This window comes from Ctenopharyngodon idella, chromosome 15 (genome assembly GCF_019924925.1).
Source record: "Ctenopharyngodon idella isolate HZGC_01 chromosome 15, HZGC01, whole genome shotgun sequence".
Taxonomy (NCBI): Eukaryota; Metazoa; Chordata; class Actinopteri; order Cypriniformes; family Xenocyprididae; genus Ctenopharyngodon; species Ctenopharyngodon idella.
The window spans coordinates 1,647,342-1,666,728 of record NC_067234.1 but is presented as its reverse complement, the minus strand read 5'-3'; the positions used below and the strand labels follow the sequence as shown (position 1 = coordinate 1,666,728).

The following is a 19,387-nucleotide window of genomic DNA, read 5'->3' as shown; positions in this document are numbered from 1 at the left end:
TAAGCTGTTAATCACTATAGTCATTTTTAGAATTACTTCAAAATAGAAAAATTTGAATGTGTCAGATATACACTTTTAAATCAAAACAAGAAAACTTGACTGATTAGGCACAACATGGAGGATTAATGATGAGAAAAAAATAGATTTTAGATCTAAACAGACTAAATACTACCGTTCAAAAGTTTGGGCTCATGTTTTTTTTTTCTTCTTTTATTCAGCAAAGACTCATTAAATAAATCAAAAGTGACTGTAATGACATTTATAATGTTACAAATTGTTCTTTTATGAACAAAATTAACTTTCTATTCAACAAATATATCAGTTTTATTTTAAATATTAAGCAGCACAACTGTTTAACATTAATAATAAGAAATGTTTCTTAAAGGATTAGTTCACTTTCAAATGAAAATTAGCTCAAGCTTTACTCACCCTCAAGCCATCCTAGGTGTATATGTCTCTCTTTTTGATGAAAACAATTGGAGAAATCTCAATAAATATCCTGACGCATCCAAGCTTTATAATGGCAGTGAACAGGGGTCACTAGTATGAGCTGAAGAAAGTGCTTCCATCTACGTCCATCCATCATAAACTTGTGGGCCTTTTGAAGCGAAGTGATGCGTTTGTGTAAAAAAAGAAAATCCATATTTAACAAGTTATGAAGTAAAATATCTAGCTTCCGCCAGACCGCCTTCCGTATTAAAGTTACGAAGAAAGTGTAAACTGGCATCGCGTCAGTTACACTTTTTCCATAAGTTGAATAGGGAAGGAGTAGGACGTAGCGTAAGCTTTTTGAACTTCAAGAGGTTTACACTTTCTTTGTACGTTGAATACGGAAGGCGGTATGCCGGAAGCTAGATTTTACTTCATAACTTTAAATTATGGTTTTTTTTTTTTTTTTTTTTTTTACACAAACGAATCGCTTCACTTCAGAAGGCCTTTATTAACCCCCTGGAGCCGTGTGGAGTACGTTTATGATGGATGGATGGATGTGGATGGAGACACTTTCTTCAGCTCATACTAGTGACCCATGTTCACTGCCATTATAAAGCTTGGATGCGTCAGGATATTTATTAATAGGGACTTTAAGCAGCATCTGCTGACACAACGGCATCGGCATTCTGGCGTTCTGTTGCGCATGCGCAAATTTAACTGCTACTTCTTGACGTTGTACTGTAACCGTCTACTACGGGAGAATAGCCGATTTGCCGTAGTCGATAATACGTGACAGATTAGATAAGTAAATGTTATGTTCTATGGTTATGTGGTATTTTAGTTGTATCTGTATGTCATTTAATGCCAAAAGCAACCATTCTCTTGCTTTTATTTACATGTAATGTATTGTTTACTATGTCAAATGATTAAATGATCTACGCCGTCCTCTTTGTTGTTGCTTAGCGATTTTTGCGTTCTTTAGCTACGGCAGTTTACAGTTTACTTCCGGTCGTCGTTGCCGTTCCATCAACAGCTGTTGCTTAAAGTCCCTAATATTTCTCCGAATGTGTTCATCAGAAAGAAGAAAGTCAAATACACCTAGGATGGCTTAAGGTTGAGTAAAGCTTGGGCTAATTTTCATTTGAAAGTGAACTAATCCTTTAAGCAGCAAATCAGCATATAAGTATGATTTCTGAGGGATCATGTGACACTGAAGACTGAAGTAATGATGCTGAAAATTCAGCTTTGAAATTACATTACTTTTTTGAAATATATTAACATAGAGAACCATTATTATTTTAAATTGTAATATTTCACAATATCACTGTTTTTACTGTATTTTTGATCAAATAAATGAAGCCTTGGTGATACTTCTTTCAAGAACATTTTAAATAATTTTACTGACCGCAAATTAATGGTAGTGTATGTGCATGGTTAATAAGGTTGCTATAGTAACCATTAAAATGTAAAACATTTGCTCAGCCTTGACTTTCACCTATAGCCATCATGATTTTGTGTTTTTAAAACTGAAGTTCAGGAGGGACAGAGTTATTCTGTGAGTAATGCTTGTTCACAGGAGCCAAAGAATGAAAGGTGTGATGCGCTCCAGCTCAAGCAGACACATGTATGGACCAGCATGCATCTCTAATTGGTCTCATGAGGCGCGAGGTCTGAACACCACAAACATCTGGAGAAACGCTGCGGTATGTCTGTTCTGCAGTCATGAACATTCCTGTTCTGAATCACCTTTTTGGGTTTTATTTCTCATAATTGTTCTGTTTTTTCAATCTGCCTACTTTACTGTTTGTGGGATAACTGCTTAAAATCATTTTAAATGATAGAGAATGTACGAATTATAACCACAAGAGGGAGTCGAGTGATGTCACTGCCATGCATCACTATGATGTTATAGAGGTAACCATGAAATGTAAATTTTTTTTTTAAAAAGAAGTGATTAATGTAGCATTCTAGGTTGATTCACATTGGCAGAAATGTAGTTTTTTTCTTTTTTTAAATTTAAATAGATGAATCTCTCTTATAAATGTCTGTCCTGACTGAGTGATTGAATATTAAATATAACAGTTTTAGTGTTTTCAATGCTCATTTGATGCTCATTTCACTACCCTCCAGTCATTTTCTATGAAAAGCGTGTCCGTATGCTGTGTGTGTGCCTAACTGAGCATGAATGAGTCGCTCTGTGTGTTTACACGTGTGTTATGCACACAGATAGCTATGATAATCATGTTGAACCCTCGACTTTTCCCTCCCCAGGAGATTATTCCACCACACAGTTAGCCAGCCTGCACAACAGGTGCAGACGGATGGCTGGATGGCTGGAGAGATGAATGATCAGTGGAAAAAAGAGAGAGAGGGAGAGTGCGTAAGAGCAACTTAGATTCTCCGGAGGAAAAAAATGGTACACGTTACTGGAGGAGTCACTGAAGAGAGCGAACGAACGAGAGGGAGGGAGAGAGATGAAAAAGTCAGTGAGTCAGTAGTGAGAAAGATTGTAATAAAGTGAGAGGGAGGGATGAAGAGGAGGAAGGTATAATTACAGAGAGAGAAAGAGAGAGGGGACAAACACTGAGAAGCTAGAGAGGGAGAGTGCTGAAGAAAGAGTCAGAGAACTGTCTAACCCTGCCCACTTTCCACTCAACCATTCAACTCCGGCACGGGCAGCCGTGCATCGTCAGGTTTCTCCAGATCTCTGCTGCACGAACTGCGACCCGGAGCTCATCAACCTGCAGGAGGAGCCCAGAGAGACCTGCAGAGAGAGGACCAGCAGAGCTTCGTTCAGCCCTCTTCAACTTTTATCACCATGACCGCTCCGTTCAGATAAGGATTATTTTGGACTGGCTCTCACTTTCCGTATCGATTTGACAAACAAGCCAGCGCAGTGACTGTGATTTTGGCAGCGGAGCAGAACAGGACCGAGGTGTGAGTCTGCCGTCACTCAGGATGTCCTCTCTCACGCTCGTGACAGGGGTGCTGCTGCTCTCTGGCTGTTTGTCAGGGGGCTGCTCGCCCACGCCGGCCGAGAGCGGCTCTCAAGGTGCGGGGCATCCAGATGATCCCGCCGTGACCCCCTGTCCGTCCTGCGCTCTAGCCCAGAGGCAGAAGGACTCAGAGGAGCAGACGGACATGGTGGAGGCGGTCAAGAGGCACATCCTCAACATGCTGCATCTGAACACCCGGCCCAACGTCACACACCCGGTGCCCCGCGCCGCCTTGCTCAATGCCATCCGCAAGCTGCATGTGGGACGGGTGGGTGAGGATGGCACAGTGGAGATAGAGGAAGACGGAGGAGGGCTGGGGGAACGAGAGCAACCTGAGGAGCAGCCCTTTGAGATCATCACTTTCGCGGAGCCAGGTGAGGGATGCTTTAGTGTCTTATGAGGATATGTGATGACGTTAATAGCCTGTTTGTGGTGCTAAGTGATGAACTCTCACCTGTTGAGCAAACGGTGGAGAAACGGTGACATGCAATGAATTGGTATGACTTAAAACCTTGGTAACACCAATATAAATTTCATTAATATATATAAAACCTGTCACAAGTTTGGAAACAATTTTTAATGTTTTTTAAAGAAGCCTCTTATGTTTACCAAGGCTGCATTTATTTAATCATAAGACAGTAAAAACAGTAATATTGTGAAATATTATTACAATTTAAAATAACTGTTTTCTGTTTTAAAATGTAATTTATTCCTGTGATGACAAAGCTGAATTTTCAGCATCATTAATCCGGTCTTCAGTGTCACATGATCCTTCAGAAATCATTTATTATTATTTTTATCTATTTTGAAAAGAGTTTTTGCTGCTTTAATTTTTTTTGTGGAAACAATGATACCACATTTTGTATCATTGTTTGTGTTAAGATTAAAAAAAGGGAGAGAAATTGATACTTTTATCCATCAAGGATGCATCAAATTGATCAAATGTGACAGTGAAGACATTTATAATGTCACAAAAGATTTTTGTTTAATAAATGCTTTCATAAATTTAATAAATGCTGTTTATTGAACTTTCTATTCATCAAAGAATCCTGAAAAAAGGTATCACCATTTCCACAAAAAATTGTTAAGCAGCAAAAAATGTTTTCAACATTGATAAAAAAATAGTAATAAATGTTTCTTGAGCAGCAAATCAACATATTAGATTGATTTCTGAAGGATCATGTGATACTGAACACTGGAGTGATGATGCTGAAAATTCAGCTTTGCCATCACAGGAATAAATTGCATTTTAAAATATATTCAAATAGAAAATAGTTATTTTAATTTGTAATAATATTTCACAATATTTTACTGTACTTTTCATGAAATATATATATCCTTGTTGAGCATAAAAGACTTCTTTCAAAACATTTAACATTAAAAAATTGTAATGTTTCCAAACTTTTGACAGGTACTGTGCATAGATCTGTTAAGCATTATATGTTTAATATTGCATTAATGAATGTTATTATAAAGTAGAACTGTTTTATCTAAATCCACGCCTCCATTATAAGTTGAAATAGATAAAAAGTTTAGAATTGTTCAAGTTTTCACACAATTCACGGCGTTATGCTCGAGACTGTCCGTTTGCGGGTTTCCACTTTTAAGATATGCACAGTATTATATGATGTACAGTGGATGTCACCACAAATGGCTCCACTCAGACTACCGTTTCGAAAAAGTGCTTTTAAAAAGCACTCAGGTAGGTGTTAGCGGAGGTCTGCAGGAGGGAGAGTCATCTTAAGGGTAACACATGCGCTGCAGCTGTGGAGCATTAACACTGACTGTGCGCTGCTGCCGGAGGCTCTCGGCGCCGCGCTACTGATATGAAATGAGGAAATGATGCCCCTATTAACAGCTATTGAATCTAGCCACTTAAACATCTTCAATTCTGTCAAGCAACGGGAAACTGTAGAGACAGCAATTTAGTATCAAAATTTACACTTTATCATGGTATGCATCCAAACTATGTCAAGCATTCTCTTAAAGTCTCTTTAAAGGGATAGTTTACCCAAAAATGTAAGTTATGTTATCATTTGCTCACCCTAATGTTGTTCCAAACCTGTTTGACTTTGTTTTCTGCAGAGCACAATAAATATATTAATGTGGTCCCCAAATGTTCTTCAAAAGTGTTTTGCAGAAGAAAGAAAGTCATGTAGGTTTAGAACGAAATGAGGGCAGAATTTTTATTTTATTTTTATTTTATGTCATACAGCTCATATTAACGCTAATGCTGAGCTTTTTGACTCTGAAAATATGTGTCTGCTGACCTGATGATATGCTATTCATATTGTGTTGTTTGTCTAATGATAGAGTAGCCAATAGACAGCCATCTATTTTTTACAATTGTTTGGGGAAAAAAACAAAAATGGCACAAACAATGCTCTTCCTTATTGAATACACTTTTGGAGCCGACTTTAACAAACACTACGTCCTAGTTGGTTCAATAGACTAAGTCTGGGATGGGAAGATCCACAAGTACATTCCATTTTTAATTGGTTCCTCATGACTTATTTATAACAATGTCACTGATCCACAAATCAGCATGACACTGCTGTAAAAAAAAAAAAACAACATTTGTCTGAATGGGGTACGGAAGCGGATGGTTGAAGCGGCCCAATCTCATGGCAACAGGGTTTTTTTTTTTTTTTTTTTTTTTTTTGAAAAAACAATATAGCAGTGTTTCTAAAGATAACAAGGCTGACCTATCTTTAGACCAGCACCGGCCATGATGTGGATTGGAGTCCCATCTGATTCTTATACACAGACTGACCACCAACAGTCCTGCAGAGGCTTAATGGGACGATTTTCACAGCTCTTTAATTGCAGCTATCATTTGAGTGCAAGAAGGAGCCAGCAAACATTTGACTGCGCGGTCTATTGTGCCTGTTTGCTTACATAAATGTGCACAATGCCTTGATGCTATAAATAGACCTTTTGAATGAACCTAAGATTAAAAAAGGCCCCTCAGAGCCTTTATGAGATTGCAGGGGTGTTAATGATGCTCCGGGGAGTGGAGGAGAGGGGTGGGGTGGTTCGATCCCATACAAAACCCACAGGGCTGTTAGCTGGCCATAATTGCTCCATTCATCAAAATATGGGGCCCAGTAATTACTCTGGGCTGCTCTGTTGGTGTGTGGAATGGTCGGGTTTCTTTGAAAGTATCTTCACTGGATGAGTCGGAGGAACAGAGACTCATCAAAAGTTTGAAATGCGCAAAAAAACAAAAACATAATATAATTTACCCAAAAATGAAAATTCAGTCATTTACTCACCCTCATGTTGTTCCAAACCTGTATGACTTTCTTTTATCTGTGGAACACAAAGTAAGATATCTTAGTTATATAGTTATAGTTATCGTCCTTGTTGTGAAAAGGCCTTAAATGATGGTTTTGGGGTGAACTGTCCCTTTACTGACATTCCAGTGCCAGGTATTTTGGAAAGGATAAATGGTTATAGCAGTTGTGATGCACTCACAAAGGTCTGAAGGTATGGAATAAGAGCAAGATTTTACACACTAAAGGAATTCACGTTAATAATCGTAGTAGCTCTTCATGCATACGGACGATCTGGATCTCGGAAAGTTTTGCTGATCTGGTGTGGTTAGCTTGGCTTGTTACCTCTCTGAGCAGCTTCCTGAAACTACTTAGAAGTTGACCGATGCATTACAGCATGCAGGTCTTAAAGTTCCTTGAGGTTTACTCTGAGGGATGTTTCTTAAAGGATTAGTTCACTTTAAAATGAAAATTACCCCAAGATTTTACTCACCCTCAAGCCATTCAAGGTGTATTTGACTTTCTTTTTTCTGATGAACACAACCTGAGTTATATTAATAAATATCCTGACACGTCCAAGCTTTAAAATGGCAGTGAACAGGACCAACGAGTAAGAAGCTCATGAAAGTGCATCCATCCATCCATCATAAACGTACTCCACATGGCTCCGGGGGGTAAATAAATGCCTTCTGAAGCAAAGCGATGCGCTTGTGTAAGAAAAATATCCATATTTAAAAAGTTATAAAGTAAAATATCTAGCTTCCACCAGACCGCCTTCCATATTCAACTTAGTTGAATAGTTGAATATGGAAGGTGTAGGATGTAGCATAAGCCTTTTAAACTGTGAGTGTTACACTTTCTTCGTAAGTTGAATACGTAAGGCGGTCAGGACGCATCAGGATATTTATTAATATAACTCTGATTGTGTTCATCAGAAAGAAGAAAGTCATATACACCTAGGATGGCTTGAGGGTGAGTAAATCATGGGATAATTTTCATTTTAAAGTGAACTAATCCTTTAACTATTTATTTCCTGTTCTGACCCCTGTGTCAACCCTGTCTCCTGACGATTCATAACTGAGGCTTCATTATTAGGGGACAGATAGGTGATATCTTTGTCTATTGTACAAGACAAAGCACTGCAAGATTGTATTATAGGTAAACGCAAGATAACACTTGGTTATGTGAAAAATATGTTTTGTGCTGCGGTCATCAGGTGTTTGTTGTAGTGATCAGGGACTGTGATATCACTTTTATATCCTGGTACAACAATATATCCAACTATAGTGAGGCGTCTTGTTAACACCAGTTTTGGGTGGATGCTGTTTTTTTATCTAACACAAAAGCAATTGATATTGGGTCTATTTCTAAAGTAATTCAATGATCTGACTGACATCAATTGTGAATACCCAACACTTATCTTTTAAACTTTCTATTTATTGAAAAATATATCATGTTTTCTACTAAAATATTAACCAGCACAAGTGTTTTTAACACTGATAATAATAAGAAATTTTCTTGAGCAGCAAATCAGCAAATTAGAATGATTTCTGAAGGATCATGTGACACTGAAAACTGGAGTAATGGCTGCTGGAAACCCAGGAATAATTTACAAATTAAAATACTTAAAAATAGAACTATATTTCACAATATTACTGTTTTTTTAATCAAATAAATTTAGCCTTTGTGAGGAGACATATTTAAAAAAAACAAAAAAAAAATTAAAATCACAATATTTTTAAGAAAAGAAAACAAATTAATATGTAAAAGTCCGGTCTGTTTGTAGCAGGACGTATGCGCATTTATCTACAGTCTTATTCTTTTTTTATTATTTCTCTATTATTTTATCTTTTCTATTTTAATCCTTCACACAAATATCAAACTCAATGCAGTGTCTGATTCTATATTTTTAAACTGCTTCAGTTTGACAGGAAGCTACTAGGTAAGTCTGTTTTTCTCCTGTAGTTTCTGATTCTTTTAGTTTAATAAAGGTCAGTCATTTAGTTTGTAGGTATCTGGTTTGGTGTTGATAAAGGCGATACCCAAGGAAAAAAAAGTTTGAGAAACACTTTCTTTAGTCCAGATGTTATGAGAAAGCGTTTGCCGAGTGATCTCAAGTCTTTTGGAAGTGTTTTATTAATTAAAAGACCCATTCCATGAATATAACAAGTAAACAATCCTTTAATCTTTGATACTCTACATGCTCAACTAGTTACGTGCATAAAGCAGATTATACCCACATGATTTTAATGCAACTTTACCATTTTGAAAACAATCTTGTCCTTGATATTACAGTGCACAGACACAACTATAGCAAACTTTCAACATATAAAACAGATAAAGAATAGAGACAATATGATAAGAGTTTCCAAATAAGAGGAATAATTCAGTGTGAGTTACGTGACAGCGGGCACAGTTGACCTTCGCCCCGAAACTGCAGTACCACTGACATGCTTCTGAAGTGTCCACCTCACCCAGACCCCGTCACCTCAGAGACACGTGGCGTTTTTTTTTTAAACCTACAAGACAGACAACACAACTACAGTGAAAGACTGGCTCAGGAACCAAATGACAATGGCAAAAAAGCAGTTGCCTTTTAATATGGAAAGAAAGGCCAACTCTTTTTACTTGGTCACACACTGAGGCTCTTGTTCGAGTTAAGAGGTGTTCTGATAAGAGATCAGGCTGGATAGCGACACACACAGAGAGAGAGAGAGAGAGAGAGAGAGAGAGAGAGACGCATTCATCTGCAAATATAAACCAGTGCTGTCGATTTCTTTCTCAGAAAACATCTGCAGCATTTCTACAATGTTTATGGGAAAACATTGTTCATTCCCATTAACCTGGCATTACTAAGCTGTATTCTTTATTTTTCATTACTTGCCAAAATTTCCAGCAACTCTCAAAGTAGAATTAAAAAGGTCTAGCAACTGATAAATTAACCGGTTATAAGGGAGCATAACGGAAACTTCAAACAGATTCACATTTGTATGGTGGCACTGCATTGTTCACTGATTTGTTTGACAACTTAATCCACAGAGTAAGGGAATATTGGCTTTCATTTCAGTTTAAAGGTAAAACACAATTATGTTCCCACCCCAAACTCGTGCCACTGGTTGAGTCAACGATGATCTTTTTAAAAGTGCCACAGAGCCTCAGTGTTTATATCTGAGGGGGTGAATCAATGGCTATGGTTGTATCTGCATATTAAATTGGATTAAGACAAAGTATTTTACCATCCAAACTACACACTTCAGCTTTAAAAATAGTTCTTCCTGTTATGTGTTAAGTCCATTCAGTGTTTCGTGGGAGTTTTCTGACAATGTGAGATTCAATGAAGAGAACAGACTGTCCAGTAAAGTTACTCTGAGATCTCCGAGGCTTTCATGAGCTTTAAATAGTAATTCATCCAGGCAGATTTTCATAATAACATGCCAATCACGGCACAAATGAATCTTGTGTTCAAAAGCAGCTAGATGCAACAGGATGCAGGTGTTGAAAAGGCGTATTAAAAACACAGTGCTCATGGTGCGAGATGCTGAAAAACAACAGCAAGACTCATCACAATGGTCAAAGACTTCAGTCTAGCGCATATATACGTAGACAAACAATAAAAAAATGGTCTAGCCTTGTGTGAACTGACTGTATTGACCCTTCTTTAGTTTCATAGCTCACTATTATATACAGTGTCATATGAGATGACTGAGTAAAGGTAAACCTGCAACTGTATTTGTCTAGATAGATATCTCAGTGGCACATTGATGAGCATAAAAGATTGAGTTCTAGAAAAGGTGTTTTCGAAGCTACGCTGACTATCCTTTATATCAGATAACAGGATTTATTTAATGTGGACATGTTGACTAAACAGTTTAATTAATGGCTGTCCTGTTGAGGAGGGTTGGCAGAGAGTCATTTCAGAGAGTCAATCTCTTTAGTCTGTAAATCATCAGTGGTTACTGATGCTGAGCTGGCTTATAGCAGACAGTCATGTGCACGTTATAGGGAAGGCCCTTGTCATAACATACATGCTTTATGTACACAAATGGAGTGCCAGGATTTTAGGAGCAGGAAATGTTTTTTATGGACCGAGTCTAGGTGTTGACGAAGGACTGCAGATGGTGGAGATTGACCGCAAAAAACAACCTATCCTTTCTCAACAATTTAGTATAGCAGGCATTATGTACTCTGATTCTGTTAAGAAGTTTCTCATCTGGTGGCTCTAACAGAGTGTCATTAATAAACCGATCAAGCTCTACAGTATAATATACCATGTTTAAAAACCTGAAACCAAAACTAACCAATTGCCCCATGCCTTTCGTTCACAGGAGATGCCCCTGATGTCATGAAATTTGACATTTCTAAGGAGGGCAACACTCTGTCCGTGGTGGAGCAGGCCAATGTGTGGCTGTTTCTTAAGGTTGCCAAAGGCAACCGAGGGAAGGGGAAAGTGTCCATTCAGCTCCTGCAGCATGGCAAAGCTGATCCAGTCTCTACCGATGGATCCCAGGAACTGGTGGTGTCCGAGAAGACTGTGGACACACGACGCAGCGGCTGGCACACGCTACCCGTGCCCCGCATGGTGCAGACCCTGCTGGACGGGGACAGCAGCTTTCTCAGTCTCCGTGTCTCCTGTCCTTTGTGTGCTGAAGCTGGTGCCGTGCCTATCCTGGTGCCCGCAGAGGGCAACAAGGGCAAGGAGAGAGAACAATCTCACCGCCCCTTCCTCATGGTCGTGCTCAAGCCAGCTGAGGAGCACCAGCACCGGCGCAGCAAGCGCGGCTTGGAGTGCGATGGCAAAATCCGTGTCTGCTGTAAACGGCAGTTCTATGTCAACTTCAAGGACATCGGGTGGAGCGACTGGATCATCGCTCCGTCTGGATATCACGCTAACTACTGCGAGGGTGACTGCCCCAGCCATGTGGCCAGCATCACAGGCTCTGCCCTCTCCTTTCATTCCACCGTCATCAATCACTATCGGATGCGCGGGTATAGCCCCTTTACCAACATCAAGTCGTGCTGCGTGCCTACGCGCCTACGGGCAATGTCCATGCTCTACTACAACGAGGAGCAGAAGATCATTAAGAAAGACATTCAGAACATGATAGTGGAGGAGTGTGGCTGCTCATAAAATGCCATGAACTCCTAACAAACACTTAAATGTTGGTACAAAGCACATATCAGAGGATTGGCGATCTGTGTTCTCCCACAAACATTTGAGCTGCAAACTCGGGCAACCTATTTGTTTCCAGACCATTCCAATAGGACTGATAATTGGAGCGGTTTTCGTGGCACTTTCATATAAAAATGACAGAGGAGAATAAAGCATAATATATTTTTTTTAATGAAGGGAGACAGAGACTGAGAGGGAACGGGTGCATGGGTCAAAGTGTCAGCCCTGATTCTCTGCACTGCAATAAAGAGACTTATTTTGAAGTGTGGAATTATATATTCTGAGAAGAAGAAAAAACATGCAACTCTATGCAAGTCAAGTATTATTACTGGATGTTCTTCTTTTTTATTATTATTTGTCTTGTTAGCTTTTGTTTAATGTTTTTATTGTCATCCCTTTTCTCTCACACACACACACACACAAAAAAACTATTTTTTTAGTACATATTAAAAGTAGTAGTTCTTTTTATTTTATTCTTCTTATGAGAAATACTTGAACAAAAATTAGTTTGACCAGCTGCTGGAGCCAAACTACATTATTATTTTTATTTTTATTATTAATATTATTATTATTAATCAACTATTATTATTATTATTTTTATTATTATTATTATTTTTCTCCTAAACATTCTGAATGTTGATGAAAAGTAATATAAATTTGCACTAAGCCAACATTCAGAACGTGATCCCCAGAGCATTATGGGCCACATTCCAGTTGCCATATTAGAGTCTAGAACATTATGCATTTGGAACTTACAAAAAACCAAAGACCATACACACCCCATTCTCAGAGCAATTCAACAAAATGCCCAGCTCTGTGAATTTATTTAAATTAGGAACAACTGTGTATGGCCAACATAACGAACCATTAACTCAATATAGCACATAAAATAACTTGTTTGTTCATTTTTCTTTTCTGAAAAAGCCTCAATATTAAGATACTTTTTGCTCTCTGTGTTTCGACAGTGTTTGTCTCTACCAATGTATAACAAAGGTCTTAGAATCTGAACTGAAACCTAGCCTTCAAATGTTGTTCTCGACAGAAATATTCAGTAAAGAGTGAGATAGAAACAATGTCCTGGCAATGGCAATCTGCTTTGTCAGGTTCAAAGTACAAGACACTAAAGGAACTTGATCTGTTTTATGTAGAGTTATGCAACATATGGTGATATGTTGAACAAATCAAAATATGTGCTTGTCATGTTTTATATCTAATTTATTTTGCAGCATATTCTTTGCTTCACTATTAAAGCTGAATTGTACAACTTCAGGTTTTTGTTTTAAGTCAACAGTGTGTGTTTACCAGGCCAGATGACGAGCTATATACCATTATTTCAACACTAAATGCAAGCTAGTTTGGCTTAGTCTAGTATATATATATATAGTCTATTGTAGTATAATTATATATATAAATTTGCAAATCAATTGACAAATCTGTCACGTAACCATTGCAGCCAAACCATATGCTGTGCAAAAGTGTAAACTCCTGAAGGGCTGTTTTCTGTTATTTTTATCCATGCAGAAGCTGTCTAATGGGAGGTTTCAACTGTAAGGAATCAGAGAAACAGCTTATATTTGCTTGCTTTATATGAGATGTCCTGATTTTTTCAGAAAATACTTAATGCTAACTTTTAACTTAAAGTTACACATACCTAGCTGCACATGCTGGGAAAAAGTCCACTTTTACAAAATAGTGCTGTGTGCTTAAACATTACAGGCAATGTCACAGCATAACAGAGTTGAAAAAGACAAATATTGTATTTCTCTCTCTCTATCTTTTTGCGATGAAATGTTTATTGAGAAGAAACAAATTTTGTATTGTCACAGAATATGATTAAACCATTTTAGAAATAGTATATAATTTATATTTATAGCAAATAGTGAAATAGTTTTATTTAAAAAAAAAAAAATTGTGCTAGATAATATTAAATAATATGATTAAGTTTAGTAAACACTGATTTTGATTGAATCCACCATCATGGCTCATATTTAAAGCTATACACTACCGTTCAAGTTTGGGATCAGTAAGATTTTTTTAATGTTTTTGAAAGAAGTCTCTTCATGCTCATCAAGGCTGCATTTATTTGTTAAATAATACAGTAAAAATTGTGAAACACTGTTGTGAAATAACTATTCTATTTGAATATATTTTAAAATGCAGTGATGGAAAAGTTTAATTTTCAGCATCATTACATTACATCATTACATATTCTGATTTAATGCTCAAGAAACATTTATTATCATTATCAGTGTTGAAAAGAGTTGTGCTGCTGATTAATATTTTTGTGGACACTGTGATCATTTGTTTTTCAGGATTCTTTGAGGAATAGAATGTTCAAACAGTATTTACTTGAAATAGAAATATTTTGTAACATTATAAATGTCTTTACTGTCACATTTGATCAATTTAATGTGTCCTTCCTGATAAAAGTTTTTTTTTATTTTTTATTTTTTTATCTGAACCCAAACTTCTGAACAGTAGTGTAAGTCACAAACCAATATGTATTATGAGTGTGTGGTTTTCCATTTAATATAGTCAAAGCATAAAAAGCCTTCAATAAGAGATATACGCACTTACAGAGGGACTTTGTCAGCACACTGGCTTGCTGTGTCAGGACAAGAGATGTGACCCAGGGGTAGAAAGGTAATTACCGCTATCATCACTCAGCAAATAAAACCCCCACAGGTCCTGTGAAAAAGAGCCTCTCTCAGAGGAGGACATAATCTTTTCCCCATAAACCCTTCATGCCATTTAGAGCACAGCAACAGAACACACACAGCTGATTTATCACCAATCATGATTTGAAATAAATCTCTTGCCATAGAAATGCACAAAGAGATGTTCAGAGAACATATGAAGACGTAAGATGCAAAAGCCTCTAAGTGCCGTCTGAAATTTTCTTCTAAAATGAGCATTTTTATCAAGATCATATGTTTAGGTTCAGTAATTTCACTTTAATGGCAATTAATAGGTATTTTTCATTACCATTAAAGGGAAATAACAAACATATGAGCTAGATAAAAATGCTCATTTTAGAAGAAAATTTCAGATGGCACTTAGAGGCTTTCGCATCTGAAGTCTTCGTATGCAAACCAATCATATCTGTTTTCATGTCTCATTGCTGCCTCCTTTATAATTACTGTGACAAGTACTTTCATATGACTTCTGCCTTTGAAAAATCCAATAAGGAATATAGGTCAAGGTCAGTTCTCTTTTGAATTAGTCTTGTAAAACTTGTACAGAAACGTTCTCTTGGTCAACGTGACGTTTGAAGCCTGAGGGAGTTTACACAAGTTTAGTTGTCCGCCTATATACACAAACAATACATGCTTTAAAAGTGCATGTGTAGCATTGTTGGTCACTTTAATGTGTCACATGTGTGCCTTAAAAGGCAATTGCCTCTTTGTTGGGTCTACTCTACATTCTATGATAACATAGAATCATAAAATGGGATGATGAACCAAAACAAACACGGCAGAGTTCAAGTTCCTTGTGGTGGTTGTGCCTTCCGCACAAATATAACCTGCAATGTTGAATTAATTTATTAATAATTATTTAATAATTTGTATATAATAATCTAATAACTCACTTTCCATTTAGAAACAAGCTGCTTGCAAACTGTTGCTGCCATCTAAGATTGACACTGAATATCATCAGTAGACCTCGCGAGGTATAAACATCACATGCATTCCTGCCCTTCAAGGACTTGCACTTGGAGAACTCAACATACCTCCAACAAGAGAATAAAAGCAGAGAGGAGGGCGCTGGATCTACAGAATCTGTGTGGGTGTAAAGCATTGTCAATCCTCCAGGAATAAATGTGTTTGGAAGGGTGTTTGTATAGATTGTAAGGGCTGAAGTGTTTATCTAACACCTCATCTGTCAAAATGAAGACAGGGGATGTGTTTTACATGCCTTTTACAACTTGGACTCTGTATATACCTTCTCTCTGACAGGATGACACAATTTAGCCCCCTGAATCAGACATGGTGGCCTTGAACCAGGCCAGCACCCTCCCATTCATATTTACATAGTCTCGATAGCTTACATTCAATATTGGCCGATTTCCCTGTTTAAGAGTTGTGAAAACTAGTAGTCTGTTGCACACATATGTAAAAAAGCTTCAAAATTGGCAAACGGATAGATTGAAACTCGGAGTGCAGTGTTTTTTAAATAAATTATATTACCACAACTCTTCTTTTAACAAATGGTTAGTATAATTTTACCTCAGTGGCACCCAAGTCCAATGGTCAGGTAATCAAGTCAGTTAAAGCATACCCCCCAAAATTATTTCGACTCATCCATCATTTTCTTTATTAAAAAAAAAGGTCACAGTGACTTCTACTTACAATGGAAGTAAATGGGTCCAATTTAAAAGCAAAAAAGCGTACAAATTTATAAAAGCACTTACATTAAAGGTTATACACTACATGACTTGTTTGAACATGTTTGATATTGCCCAACTGGATGGATTCATAGTCAGAAGCTGTGCACAGACTGTGCACATAATACATTACGTGATTTTCTCTTAAAACGGTCAACTCCGACTGCCCAAAATCCGCAGACTGGCTCTGACTTTCGCCAACTAGCGTTGACTCCTCTACGTAGTAAAAAGTCATGTAATGTACACTCCTTGGCAAAAAAATGGGCCAAGCCCAAAATGGCTAAACACAAAGTGAAGTGACATGAAGGCCAAGTACGGTAACCCATACAGAGACTTTGTCCTCTGTATTTAACCCATCCAAGTTAATGCACACACATTAGAAGTAGGAAGTGAACGCACTACAAACTGTGGACACACACCCAGAGCAGTGGGCAGCCATTTGTTGCAGGCGCCCAGGGAGTGATTGGGGTTAAGTGCCTTGCTCAAGGGCACCTCAGTTGTGGGTATTGAGGGTGGAAGACAGCACTGTTCATTCACTCCCCCACCTACATTTTTCCTGCCGATATTGAGAATTTAACCAGCAGCCTTCGGGTTACAAGTCTGACTCTCTAAGCATTAGGCCACGACTGCCACCTAAGCTTTTAATTGTCTTAACCACAAATTATTGTTCAGGAAATTAGCAAAATTTAAGCAAATTCCATTAAAAAGCCATTGCTGTCTCAGAAAACATCAAAGACAGAATGAATTTGTTGACAGAATAAGGGAAGCTGTGTGTGGAGTGATGAATCACAATAGAACACGAGTTGCATGATGATGCTCCAGAGCGGTGTCTTCAAAAATCTGGTGAGAAAAATAGTAATAATCGCATCTCTACCGCAGTGAAGCATGGAGGGAGAGGTGTCATTGTGTGGGGAGCCTTTTTAGCTGCTGGTATTGATGAGCTGCTTCACTTGAAAAGTAATTTAATGCTTTGGAGTACAGGAGAATATTGCAGAATGGCTTTTATGTTGTTGCTCACTAGTAATATTTGTTTCATTAAAAAAAAAAAATACAGTGCATTCTAAAATTGGCAGATTATTTTTTCAAGTAGCCTGCTGCATGGCTGAAGTAGTTCCAGGTCTGTTGACCGCATTACAGTTCTGTATGATTATAATTTAAACCTGTTGCTTTGGAATTATATTCATTGTGAAAAGTGATTTACAGATAAATCTGAAATAACGTTTCATTTTATGCAAGTCGGTGGAAAAAAATAACTTGATGTGAAATAAATATTTCCAGATAATATATTTTTTTTTTTTATTTGCTTTGGCTTTAGTACAGTGGTAAAAATAAAACCCAATTATTTAATTTAAAAATAACCATTTATATTTATACTCATAATGTGATGCCTTATATTTTTCTCACACAGTATAAGTGGGTCTTTTCATGTGAAAAGCTATAGCTACTTTTATAATTTAGGAAGGGAATTATATCTCCTGCAGAGTATTATTGTATTTGGGGGTTTCTGACATGAAACAGTTTGAAAAAACACCGATCTGTCTCACATTAAACTCAAACGAACTGGGGGACATTTTCAACTACAAAAAAACAACAACAAAATAATGACTTTTCAACAATATCTAGTGATGGGCAATTTCAAAATACTGCTTCGAATCTTTTGTTTCGAATCAGCGGTTCGGAGCGCCAAAGTCACATGTTTTCAGCAGTTTGGCAGTTTGACTCGTGATCCAAACCGCTGATTCAAAACAAAAGATTCAAAGCAGTGTTTTGAAATCGCCCATCACTAGATATTGTTGAAAAGTCGTTATTTTGTTTTTTTGGCGCACAAAAAGTATTTTCGTCGCTTTATAATATTAAGGTAGAACCACTGTACTCACATGAACTGATTTAAATATGTTTTTAGTACCTTTCTGGGCATTGAAAGTGTAAATTAACTTGCTGGCAATAGAGGCCTCACTGAGCCGTCAGATTTCAACCAAAATATCTTAATTTGTGTTCTGAAGACGAATGAAGGTCTTACGGGTGTGGAACGACATGAGGGTGAGTAATAAATGATATTATTTTCATTTTTGGGTGAACTAACCCTTTAAACATTTAAAGAAAACAAAGGGGAAGGCTATCCCGTGCTGAGTTACTTGATCTACAGTATTTGTGCAATTCTTGTTAATTTCCTGACCAGTGATTTATGATTAAATGGGTAAGACCATTAAAAGATCACTAAATATTTCAGCTTGGCCCCTTTTTTTTTTCTTCTTTTTTTTTTGCCCAGGAGTGTATTCCCGCCTTAAATATTTTATTACAATGTATGTATTATTTGAGCTGTAAAGCGGTTTAAATAATTTTTTACAGTTGTTTTAGGCATTACGTTATTGTGGCAACAAAGGTGTTAAATTGTATGTAGCTTTTTACAGAAAAGGTTAGTAAATGATTTTCACACTAAAATCGATATCACACATATTGTTTACATCTTGTGGCTATACTATTTTTATTTCAACATTTACAGATTGATCTCATTCAAGTGTCTCACTAGCTGTTTCCATCCAAAGTTACAAATTAACATAATACATAATAAATTACACCTCAGAGCACACAGATAAAATGCAATAACAAATGCTGTTATCTTGCATTCAGGTGGATGTGAACGTAATTGTGTGAGACAGTTCTGGGAAGTAATTATACCAAATCATCTTGATGACAGACTGATTAAAACAATATTTTAGATGGTGTGCAATGTGATTGGTCCACTGGTTGTCTACTCTAGTTATACAGTGAACAATGAACTGTTGAGGCAAAGCCACAGTTTTTTTTTTTTTTTTGCACATCCATTGAATTTATTGAGAAAATGTGTTTCTATCGTAGTTTATCTGCATGTTTTCTTACCAAATAAACAAATTATCCACCTCACTTGAGGGCATTTTTTATGCAATATCCTGAAATTTGTAGATGAAAACATAGCTACTGAAACCCAGATTTTTGCTTTTTAGCAAAAAAAAAAAAAGGAACAAATGGAAATTAATATTTGTGGTCATACACATTATAACAAATCCCGTTAATTGAACTTCACCTACTGAACACCAAATATTCCTTTATTGACCATAATTATAACCTTATAGAGACTGGGTCTGGGTGT

At 37.1% G+C, this 19,387-nt stretch overlaps 1 protein-coding gene across 1 annotated transcript; it reads left to right on the top strand.

Moving 5' to 3' along the window:
• The first annotated feature begins 1,569 nt into the window (after nt 1-1,569).
• Nucleotides 1,570-13,142, top strand: LOC127495461 (inhibin beta A chain-like). The gene is made up of 3 exons (XM_051862325.1): nt 1,570-2,135; nt 2,704-3,802; nt 11,029-13,142. The coding sequence occupies exons 2-3, from the start codon at nt 3,391-3,393 to the stop codon at nt 11,829-11,831; spliced, it is 1,215 nt and encodes a 404-aa protein (XP_051718285.1). The 5' UTR covers nt 1,570-2,135; nt 2,704-3,390; the 3' UTR covers nt 11,832-13,142.
• Nucleotides 13,143-19,387: the final 6,245 nt, after the last annotated feature.